The sequence below is a fragment of the Myotis myotis genome, unplaced genomic scaffold (genome assembly GCF_014108235.1).
Source record: "Myotis myotis isolate mMyoMyo1 unplaced genomic scaffold, mMyoMyo1.p scaffold_m19_p_1, whole genome shotgun sequence".
NCBI classification, from domain to species: Eukaryota; Metazoa; Chordata; class Mammalia; order Chiroptera; family Vespertilionidae; genus Myotis; species Myotis myotis.
The window spans coordinates 48,952,316-48,964,707 of record NW_023416313.1 but is presented as its reverse complement, the minus strand read 5'-3'; the positions used below and the strand labels follow the sequence as shown (position 1 = coordinate 48,964,707).

The window sequence follows — 12,392 nt, the reverse complement described above, 5'->3', positions numbered from 1 at the left end:
GCTTTTTTTCTACATCTTCACCTAGGTAGCTGAGTATTTGGGATGATGACGAGGGGGCAATCTACTCTTCTGTAAAATCATGGTCAACACCATTAATGAGGCCTTTATCCCTGTCTTGAAATTTCCTAATTAAAATATTCAACTAACTCTCCTATTCTCCAAAAGATAATTTTTTAATCTCCTTAATTAACTATGTCCTCTTCTTTTACTCTTTGAATATGACTCTTCCTTCAATTCAACTCCCCTTCTTCTCTTAAGTCAATTTCTTCCTCTAGCCTGGATGTCATTTCTTTCTCCTCGCTGGGTATTAAGTACCACTGATTGATCATCCTCTCTCTCCTGTATCTCTCCCATCTCCCCTTACTTATGTGATTGGAGTCTCTCCCATTTTAAAAGAAAAAGCCCTCATAGATTAAAGGAGAAGAATAATCTGATAATTTTCATATATGTACAAAGAAATCATTTACTAAAATTCAAGATTCATGCATGATAAAAACACTTAGTAAAAATCAAACTTAATGGTAAAGGCATCAACATTTTTATTAAGGTCAGCAACATTTAACACTGTAAAGATTCTAATTAAATAAATAAGATGAAAAGAAAAGTGGTATAAGAATTGAAAAGGGGAAAAAAAAGATTACTCTTGTTTGTAGAAAATGTGATTATCTACACAAAAAGCCTAATAGAACTAATTGGATATAAGATCAATATACAAAATTCAAGTAGTAACCACCAATTTGAGGATGTAAGAGAAAAAGATTCTGTTCATATGGTAACAAACACTGTAAGATCCCTAAGAATGAATCTACTAAAAAAGGTATACGGTTCTTTTGCTCAAAATTATAAAACATGACTGAAAGACATAAAACCTGAATAAATTAAGAGATATACCATGGTTTATGGGTGGAAAAGTCAATACAGTAAACATGGCTATTCTCCTTAATCTGTAAAGTCAATATATTTCCAAGCAAAATTCCAGCAGGGATTTTCATAGAACTTGACTAGTAGACAAGTTGCATTCAAATGAAAGGACAAAAAAGAAAAGGCATGTTAATACAATTTTGAAAAGAGCCAAGACAGGAGACTTTTCCTCTATTCTAAAAGGTAGGAAAGCTTTAGTAATTAAGATTGTTATTTTGGTAGAGAGTTAGACAGACTATTGGAACAGAATACAGAACTCACAAACAGACCTTCATACATATGAAAATTTAATTACAAACTTCATACCATTGTTCAAATGCAAAATCCATATTAATTAAATGTAAAAGACAAAATTTTAAAGTCTTTAGTAGAAGAAAATGATGGAAAATCTCTTTACGACCTTGAGTTAGGAGACAGCTATCGTTCACAAGACACAAAAACATAAACTATAAAATAGTGATTACATTAAAATTTTAAATTTTAATAGAAACACTATAAACAGACTAGAAAATGTATAATGAACAAAGGATTAGTATCCAGAATACATAAAGAATTTCCAGTAACCAACTGGAAACATGTATCAATATAAATAAATCTAAAAAAAATGTTGAATAAACAGTAAGATGTAAAATTATATTTAGAATACTCCTTATCTATATACTGTATATTACAAAATAATACTATCTATTGTTTAGCTATATAATACTATATATTGCAAAATAATACTATATATTGTTTATGAATATACTAGAGGCCCGGTGCAAGGATTCGTGTACTGGTGGGGTCCCTTGGCCTGGCCTGTGGGGGTTGGGCGGAAACCAGCTCTCTGGCATCCCCCAAGGAGTCATGGATTGCAAGAGGGTATAGGCCAGGCGAGGGACACCACCAGTGCATGACTGGGGCAGGGGAGGGACTGCAGGAAGGCTCCAGGGCATGTCCAGCCTGTCTTGCCCAGTCCCAATCGGGGCTGTCTCGCTCAGTCCTGATTGGAGCCAATTGGGGCTGGCTGGCTGGGAGGGACTGCGGGAGGGCTCCAGGGCGTGTCCAGCCTGTCTTGCCCAGTCCCAATCAGCTGGACCCCAGGAGCAAGCTAACCTACCGGTCAGAGTGTCTGCCCCCTGGTGGTTAGTGCATGTCACAGCGACTGGTCGAATGAACAGTCGTACACTTAGCATATTAGGCTTTTATATATATAGATGTGTATAATGTGTATATATAGACTCACACAAATAAGTACTGAAAATATGAAAGCACACATAGGAAGGAAAAACAACAAAATCAGAATATTGTGATTTTAGAGAAGGAAGGTTGGGGAAAATATTAGAATGGTTATACACTTAACTATCTGTTGTGTTTTATTTATTAAAAAAAATAAATGATATATGAATGGCAAAATGTAAGCATTTAATAGAGTTAAATGGTAGGTGCTCAAGTGTTTGTTATGCTATTTCTATTGTTTTCTGTATGTTTGAAATATTTCATGTCAATAAAAAATTTAAGAACATAAAAACCATCCATTGCTCCCTTGCAGGTGAGCATTGGCCCATACACCAAAAGGCTGCCAGTTGAATTTCCGGTCAGGGCACATGTCCAGGTTGTGGGCTTGATACACAGTAGGGGGCATGCAGGAGGCAGATCAATGTTTCTATCTCACATCCATGTTTCTCTCTCTCTCCCCCTCTCCCTACCTCTCTCTCTAAAATCAAGAAAACAAATAAAAACAAAAAACACACAAACATCCGTGTCAAACCTCCAGTTCATGTTTACCTCTCTCCCGTGCCTTTTCCAAATTCCTTATATAAATTTTATTTACTATTCTACTTTCCCACTTGTAATTCACTCCTTGAGACTGCAATCTGGATTCTGAGGCAAATACTATTACACAACTGCTCTCACAAATGTCACTAATGATGTCCATGTACTAAATCCCATAGACACATCTCTGCTACCCATTCCCCTGACCCACCTAAAAATGCAGTTTTCCTCTTGTCTCTCAGCCTTTTCCTTCTCAGTCTCTTTTACCAACTACTCCTTTACTATCCCTTAACTATTGGCATACCGTAGGTTCTATCCTAGCATTTCCATTCTCATTCTGCACTCATCCTAAGTGACTCATCTAATCTTTCTTGTTTATCTAATTTTATTTTATTTATCATCTACAGTCTAAAGCAGCGGTTCTCAACCTGTGGGTTGTGACCCCTTTGGCGGTTGAACGACCCTTTCACAGGGGTCACCTAAGACCATCCTGCATATCAGATATTTACATTACGATTCATAACAGTAGCAACATTACAGTTATGAAGTAGCAACGAAAATAATTTTATGGTTGGGTCACAACATGAGGAACTGTATTTAAAGGGCCAGAAGGTTGAGAACCAGTGGTAAACACTCTCAAATCTTTAGATTGGGGTAGAGAAAAAATAAACCAAAGTCAGGAGCATACACAAGGTGGGAAGGAAAACTAACAGAAAACTCTCCACCTAATAAGCTGAGAATTCAAAGGGCTTTATCTTCAGGGTGAGAGTGACCAGAAGTTAACTAGTCCTCATAGATCTTGCAGCCTCAGTTTGCATTGCCTGAGTGTTCTAGGAAATCTCACGTCTTGAATTTGGATTAATGTGATCCCCCAAGGCTTGGCAGAAACTAACATATGCTTTCTCTGAAAGAAATTTCCTTCATCCTAGGCTTTAAATTCCTATAAATAATTCTGTTAAGTACAACAACCCATAGTGAAAGATAACCATGTACTCAGAAAATATTGTACCATGCACAAGAATGAGCAGAGCAAAAGTACCAGACCCACAAAGACGGAAAATATTGAGATTATCAGACAGAGACCATGAAATAATTGTTTATGTTCAAAGAAATAAAAGGTAGTTGAAAATAACTGCAGAAAAAAGAAATTATATAAAAAAAATCACACACATTTACCAAAGAACCAAACAGTACTTCCAGAAAAGAAACATTAAAAAGTCAATGGATTGCCCTGGCCTGGTGGCTCAGTTGGTTGGAGCATCATCCTGTACACCAAAAAGTTGTGGGTTCGATTCCCAGTCAGGGCACATACCTAGGTTGCCCAGTGAGTGTGCAAACATGAAGCAACCAATGATCTCTCACATTGGTGTCTGTCTTTCTCTCTCTCAAACCAATTTAAAAAAAAAATAAAACATATCCTTGGGTTAGGATAAAAAAACCTCATAAGAAATCAATAGATGGATGTTAACTAAACTTACTGTGGTAATCATTTCACAATATATGTAAATCAAATCATTATGCTGTACACTTTAAACTTATACAGTGCTGTATGTCAACTATATCTCAATATAATTGGAAAAAAACCCTCAATGAAATGAACACATTTATTAGCAAATTAAATATAGATGAAGAGAGAATTGTTGAAATAGAAAACAAATCAGAAGAAAAAATCCAGAATAAAGGCTGGAAAGACATAAAGATGGACAACACAGAAGAAAAAGTAAGACAATAGGTGAGAGTTAAATGACAGATGACAGAGAATTGAATCTGAGTTTAAAAAGAGGAGAAAATGTGGCAGAGTGGTATTTGAAGAGATATAGCTGAGATTTCTCCAGAAATTATGATAGGCACTAATCTAGATTCCAGATGCCTAACAAATATTAGACAGAATAAAAAGAAATCTATACACAACACATCATAGTGAAAAAAAGAATATAAAGTGAGAGTACTCATTTCTTCCTTCAAGTGTATTCTCCAGAAATTAACAGTTTAGTGAGCACAAAAGGAATCACTTAAAATAAATCTATTCATACTGTACCTCCATCACTGTTGCCCTCCTCTGTAATAATGTCCAGTAGTCTCTCAAAAGCATTTTCAAAAGCAACAATTTTCTGGATTGCGCCATTACTTCTTGTTAGTGCTTGTAGTAGTAAGACACCCTTACGGAGAAGAAAAATAATGTTTAGTGGAGTACAAGTTTTATAAGACATTTTAAAATTACTCTCAAAAACCATAGAATTTTAGAAGTGATAGGAATTTCACCAGTCCAATCCCTTTAATTCATAGATAAGGAAAACAAGGAGAGAGCCTAGACTTAAATCCATGTCTACCAATTCCCAATTCAGTTCTCTTTTCACTGTAAACATAAACATACAATAATTCTTGCATATTCATCAATCACTATACAACTTTCATTGTGGTGTTAAGAGTTAAGCATTATATCTGTCTCAGGAATGCCTCTGCACATGCTTCACAATAGCAATTACATTAAATTGTGAATTCAAGAATATAAATCAATGAATATCATCACATTGTAGCACAGAAAATTCAGATATTCTTACGATTCCCCCAAATTTCCAAAACTCAATTCTGGCATATCCAGATTGAGACAATTCACAGTTTTGCTTCTGATTTTTAGCTTTTCTCAGCTCCTATTATGTTGGATTTTATTTACATACTAAAGGCCTGATGCACAAAATTCGTGCAAGAGGCTCGGCCCTCGCAGCCCCAGCTTTGTCCAAATGTCGTCCAGAGGGTCGTTCAGCTGTCTGGTCTAATTAGCATATCAGCTCTTTATTATATACTATAGGATTCTGCAACCTCTTAACATTCAAGAAAAACTCACTGCTACCCATTTCTGCTTCTTTCACTATAAAACAAAGGAATAGCAAATAGGTGGTTCCAAAGTACCAAAGAGGCAAATTAGCTCTTTGCTATCAGTACTGGGCAGATAAGTATTCGCATAAGACAAAAAAATGCCCATGGCCTTTTTGAGCTTGTTCTTTGAATTGTCCTGTCAAGTCTCAACATTAAGATGAGAAAGGCAATTTTGCAACAGCATGGGTGGAACTGGAGAGCATTATGCTAAGTGAAATAAGCCAGTCAGAGAAAGATAAATACCACATGATCTCACTCATTTGTGGATTATAGAGAACAAAAGGGACAGACCCAAAGACTGAGAAACAGCGATCAGGCTATCAATCCGCAGAAGGAAAGTAGGGGAGGGCGGGGGTAAGGGGAAGAGATCAACCGAAGGACTTGTATACATGTATATAAGCCAAACCAATGGACATGGACAACAGGGGGATGGGAGCATGAGTTTGTGTGTGTGGGGGAGGTTGGGGGTTAATGGGGGGGATGAGGACACATTTGTAATACCTTAACTAATAATAATAAAAAGAAAAAATAGAAGAAAAAAAAAGATGAGAAAGGCAAAAATGATTATTTTTATTTATTTTATTATTTTTTAAAATGATTATTTTTAGATGTGAAATTTTCCTACTAATGCTGCCAACTTGAGTTTAACTGCTAACAAAGGGAGGAAGGAATACAGTAGAAAGCATACTAAGGCTCTGAGTTTGATAAAGTGGGTTTAAAAAATGGTTGTCCTGGTTACTAGCTGTGCAACTTTAAGCAAATTACATAAATTCTGAGTATTAGTACATTTATGTGTAAAACAAGGATAATATCTTTGTTACTTTTTTTATATGCAACTTTTAATTTCCCAGTACATGTGTTTCTTTTCCCTGTTAAGAAATATATTGCTCTAATCAAACACATCCACTAAAATGTTATTAAGAATGAAAGTATCTGATCTGGTCATTTGAAAGTACGTGGGCACCAATTCCTTACTTTAAAAACTGACAACTAAAAGGTTGATTTTATTTATCTGGTCTTTCATGTATAAAATGTATTTCAGAATAAACAAAGTAGACAAGTTGATAAAGTAAAATTCTTTGTGTAAGATCACAGCTTCATAAATGTAAAATAATAAAATTATAAAAATCATCATGTTGTAGTTCTCAACAAAATAAGCTATTTAAGCAATAATCATTAATGGATAATCAGATGTAATGGATGAATTTAAGGTAAGGTTGACAGCTTTATAATAGAGTGATCTGGCTGTAACCACCTGAATCAAACCCACTGATTACTAAAAGTGAGACAGCCAAATGTTACACATTTCCCGATGTATTGTAAAATTAAGAACACTCATCAGCTAGGAAATAGCCTAGCAAAAAGGGGAACTGGAACCTAATCAACAAATATTTAATTTGCAAAGCAAGAAAAAATAAAGCTGCATATTCTTAGGCTTGTTTTTCAAATTTAACTTACATCATTACGTATAACTTCCCTGGAATCCGCTAATAAGTCCATCAGTCTTGAAACACCTAGAACACACAACCATGTGAAAAAAAAAAATACTGGCAGATCAAAAACACAAATAGTGATTCAAGTTATAAACAATTTATTAACACATCATTTCAGTCCCCCTCTTTAGGAATGATCCTGACTTTTAAATCAAAATGATTTAAAGAAGATAAGTCACTTACCCATGGGACTAACTAAAATAATTTGCTGCACCTGAGGCCCTAGGTGCTTCAAAAGAGAAGTAAGAAGCTTCACACCGGGCCATCGGACATGGAAGTCAAAGTCCTGGAAGGTAAGAATGTAAAATGTTTACATTTAAAACACACACATGTGTTGTTTTTTTCAACTTAATAGTGGTGCTAAAAACCACAAACAAAATTTTTTCAAACTTTAATTTAAGAAATAAAAAAACAAAAATAGAGTTGATATAAATTGCTCAAACTTATTCACTGTTACTGACTAGATAAAACAGTGTTTTGTAAAACTGGAAATAAGCTGAGCACTTTAACAGATTATATAGTTCTTAAAATATGCATGTGAATCTCTTGCAATGATACAGCAAATCTCACTATTTTAAAGATATATATATATAATGCTTTACCCAAAAGGGTAAAAAAGAAGCTTATTAAGATGACAAAAATGACAAGGTTCTTTATTTACCTCCAACAAAGATAACAGGAGAGTGACATTTTCTTGCTGCTTAATAAAAATTTCTGTAAACTGACTTCCCAAATCCTCACTCTGTCTTGTGGAATTTTCTTCTGTAATATTAAAAGATAAAGCACTTCAATATGATGCAGTGTTATGTTAAAGTATTCTTTTTTTTTTTTTTGAAGGAGCTAAGCAGAAATGATAATTTCCTTGGTACAATTATGCTGAAAAACATATCCTTAAATTAATTTTCAATGTCATTTAAATAAATATTTTTCTTTTTTCTTATTAGCAAATTTATTGGGGTAATACTGGTTAATAAAATTATATAAACTTCAGGTGTACAACTTTATAATACATCTGTATACTCTATTGTGTGCTCACCACCTGAAGTCAGTCTCCTTCCATCACCATGTATTTTACCCCCTTTACCCTCTTTGTCCTCCCTCTGCTTCCCTTCTGGTAACCACCATTCAGTTGTCTGTATCTATGAGTATGTTTTTTAATTTGTTTGTTTATTGCTTTTTGCTTTCTATACCATTTCTGAGTGGAATCGTATGGTTCTTGTCCTTTCCCATCTGACTTATTATACTTAGCATAAGACTCTTTTTTTAAAAAAAATATATATCTTTATTGATTTCAGAGAGGAAGGGAGAGGGAACGAGAGATAGGAACATCAATGATGAGAGAGAACCATTGATTGGCTGCCGCCTGCACGTCCCCTACTGGGGATCAAGCCCACAACCTAGGCATGTGCCCTTGACCAGAATCGAACGTGGGACCCTTCAGTTTGCAGGCTGACGCTCTATCCACTGAGCCAAACCAACCTAGGGCCATAATACTCTTAATATCCATCCACATTGTTGCAAATGGCACTATTTCAAATTTTTATGCTTTAAATATTTAAATATGATAAATAAAAGATATTTCTCGAGGACATTTTTAGGTTAAACTTCTAATTAGGGTACAAGGAAACTTATTGGGATGATGGAAACATTCTATCTCTAATGTGATTATGGTTACACTACTGTTGTAAACATTTGCCCAAACACACAGGACTATAAAACCCCCAAAAGTAAATTATACTGTATGTAAATTATGTCTCAAAACCTCCTGCCTTGAAAACATTATTGAATATATAGTCCTTACTGACTCTGAGTGTTACTGTGTTAAATAATTTAATTATGAAATTAACCAGTTACTTGCAGATTCCTCCATATCTTTTTAAACAAAGTTAGCAAAGTTTCATATTTGTCCTTAAAACTTCAGTCTTAAACTATTTGTTGTTTCAATGTACTTTGCCAAAAATATAAAGGATCACTAATAACTACTGAAGCACTAACTGCCAAAGCAAACTATCATTTAAAATTTGCCTATACTATTAACACAGTTTAGAGATGGCAAATACACTGTTCCCCAGTCCCTAACCCACACCAGATGCAGCCAACTGATCACAGCATCTGCTGAGCATTAGAATCCTTGTCCGCATATTGCTCCAGGCAGTGACTATAAACCAGTGAAGCTGGCAATCAAGGTCAAACCTATTTATTATCTCTCAAACAGTTCTTTTTCAAATGTGTGATTTTAATAATAAAATACTTCAGAAATAGAAAAAAATCCAGTACATGATAAGAAAAACAAAGCAATCCAGCAGTGAGAGTGATAATCATATCTAATTTTTGTAGAGGAAAGAAAAACAATAAGAAACCACAAGTAGAGAGAAAATGTTTTCCAATATTGACTATGTATCCAAATATGCTTGGTTTATTTTTCAAAAACTTTAAGAAATATCTCTCTTACTTCTTGTATCTGTAAAAGAATTCAGTTTCTGAATCTTAAAACTTTATTACTTAAAACAAAATATACTTTAGTTTTTAAAAGAATTACTGACAGCTATGCTAAGCATAGAATGTCAGGGAACAAGGGTTTGAAAAGGGAGACAGAATAGGAGGCAAAAATGAAGGTTAAAAGGGCTTAAAACTTAGGGGTCACAATTTTATGAAAATGGAACAGCATTTGCTAACATACTTCATAGAGGAGTATGAAAAGCAAAAAGAAAGGGTGATTCCAAGGTTCTGGTTTGAGGAGTTGGAAGGATGGAGCTGCCAGTTACTGAGATGGTAACCCAGTGGGAGAAGCAATTTAAGAGTATAGAAAGAATATGAAGTTTAATTCTGGCAAGTTTGAGACACCTTATAAAAATCTGAGAGAAGATATCAAGTAAGCAGTTAGATGAATACAAGCATAAATGCGGAGAAGTTTGGGTTCTATATATACATTAAAATGGTAAATATAAATGATATTTAAAGTTACAAGACTAGATGATGGGCATCTATGTAAAACTTACAGCTAACATCACTCTTAATGGTGAAAGACTGAATGCTTTCCACTTAAGATCAGGAAAGAGCAAGAATATCCACTTTCACCACTTCCAGTCAACAATGTATTGGAATCTTAGTGCCATAGGCAAGAAAAAGAAATAAAAGGCATGCAGATTGAAAAGGAAGAAGTAAGACTATTTATAGATGACATGTTTGCCTACGTATAAAATCTTACGGAATCTATAAAAAAGCTATTCAAACTAGTACTAGTAAATGAGTTTAGCAAAGTTGTGGGGAATGAAAGGTCAATATACAAAATTAATTGCATTTCTATATACTGGCAATGAATAATTAGAGACTGAAATTTAAAAAACAATACCACTTGAAACAGCACCAAAAATATTAAAAGACTTAGGGATATATTTGATAAAAGGTGTATTAAGACCTATACTTTGAAAACTCCAAAATGCTGCTAAGAAATATTAAAGACCTAAATAAACACATATACTGTGCTTTTGTATTAGAAGATGCAATTTTGTTAAGATGTTGGTTTTCCCTAATTCAACCTACAGATTCACCAGAATCCCAAAGTCAGTTTTTAAAATAGAAATTGATCAATTGATTCTAAAATTGATGTGGGACTACAAAGAACCTAAAAGGGCCAAAGTGATTTTGAAAACACACACAGAGGACTGAAAAAGTTGGAGGATTTAAGTACATGATTTCAAGATTTATTATAAAGCTACAATAATCAAGAGAGTGTCACATAGACAAAAGGACAGAAATTCAGACAAATAGAACAGAAATTCCAATAGAACAGAAAGTCCAGAAATAGATCCATTAGCTCAAAAGTGTAAAAGTAGAAATGGACTACAGATCTAACCGTAAGAATTAAAACTGTAAAAAAAAAAATCACAGAAGAAAATCTTAGTGATTTTAGGTTTGGCAAAGATTTTATAAATAGGAAACAAAAAGTTAAGTTAGAAAAGAAAAAAAATTGATAAGATGGACTTAATCAAAAGTTAAAACCTGCTCTCCAAAATATAATATTAGGAAAATGAAAAGGCAAGTCACAGACAGGGAGAATATTTGTGAAAGACATATCACAAAGGACTTGTATCTAGAATATATAAAGAATTCTTAAACTGAAATATAAGAATATAATCTAGTAAAAAAAGCAAAAGATTTGAATAAACACTTTGCCAGAAAGAAAAATATATATAGTGGGGCCTTGACTTACGAGTGTCCCGACTAACGAGTTTTTCGAGATACGAGCCGTCTCTTGGCTGATTTTTTGCTTTGAGTTGCGAGCTAAAATTCAGGTTACGAGCCAGCTTCAGATACCCCACTGCTAGTTGGCGCAGCGAATGTCACAGTGAACGCCACAACATCAGCCCAGCATCACGTGTCTCACTCGTTCACTTTTTGATTTGACATACGAGTAATTTGAGTTACGAGCTCCATCACTGAACGAATTAAACTCGTAAGTCAAGGCCCCACTGTAGATGGCAAATAAGCACACGAAAAGTTGCTTAATAGCATTATTCTTTATGAAAATACAAATTAAAACAACCATGAAATATTATTATTACCTATTAGAACAGCTAAAATTTAAAAAGACTGACCATTACCAAGTATTGGAGAGAATGTGGAAGAACTGGAATTCATAGATTACCAGTGAGAATGTAAAAGGGTACAACTATGTTGAAAAATGGTTTGACCTTTTCTTATACAGTTAAACATACACTTACTATTATCTCTTAGGTATTCTATTGCTAGGTATTTATTCAAAAGAAATGAAAATATATGTCCATGTAAAGACTTGTACATGATACTTATAGAAGCTTTATTTGGAACTGCCCAAAACTGAAAACAATCCAAATGCTCACCAAACGGGGAATGGATTAACAAATCACTATATTTGCACCTACTATTATTTTTTAAAAATATATTTTATTGATTTTTTACAGAGAGGAAGGGAGAGGAACAGAGTTAGAAACATTGATGAAAGAGAAACATCAATCAGCTGCCCCCTGCACACCCCGCACTGGGGATTAACGGCAACCAAGGCACACGCCCCTGACCGGAATCGAACCTGGGACCCCTCAGCCTGCAGGCCGACGCTCTATCCACTGAGCCAAACTAGTCAGGGCACGCACTTACTATTATTTATGTAAATTTTGTGATGCTTCAGAGGGTAATATAGTATGTTTTGTTTATTTAACATATTTAACTATGGACCCCTTTTAATACAAAGTATTCTGAGACATATCTACACTTTAAGGAATGTAGGTTTAACCAAGGAAAAAGTTTAATTCGTGTTTGCAATGAATACAAGCTAATGACTTAGCAAGAAGTGGAGTTAACATATTT

General features: G+C 34.4%; 1 protein-coding gene across 8 annotated transcripts in view; it reads right to left on the bottom strand.

The window, feature by feature from the left end:
* USO1 (USO1 vesicle transport factor) overlaps positions 1 to 12,392 on the bottom strand; it is a 78,699-nt gene that overhangs the window by 38,187 nt on the left and 28,120 nt on the right. For all 8 annotated transcript variants that reach the window (XM_036336702.1, XM_036336720.1, XM_036336727.1 and 5 more), the window contains 4 exons: positions 7,708 to 7,808; positions 7,230 to 7,332; positions 7,012 to 7,067; positions 4,715 to 4,835 (listed from right to left, as the gene is read on the bottom strand). In XM_036336702.1, the coding sequence (XP_036192595.1) occupies positions 4,715 to 4,835; positions 7,012 to 7,067; positions 7,230 to 7,332; positions 7,708 to 7,808 (381 nt within the window). The remainder of the gene's footprint in view (positions 1 to 4,714; positions 4,836 to 7,011; positions 7,068 to 7,229; positions 7,333 to 7,707; positions 7,809 to 12,392) is intronic.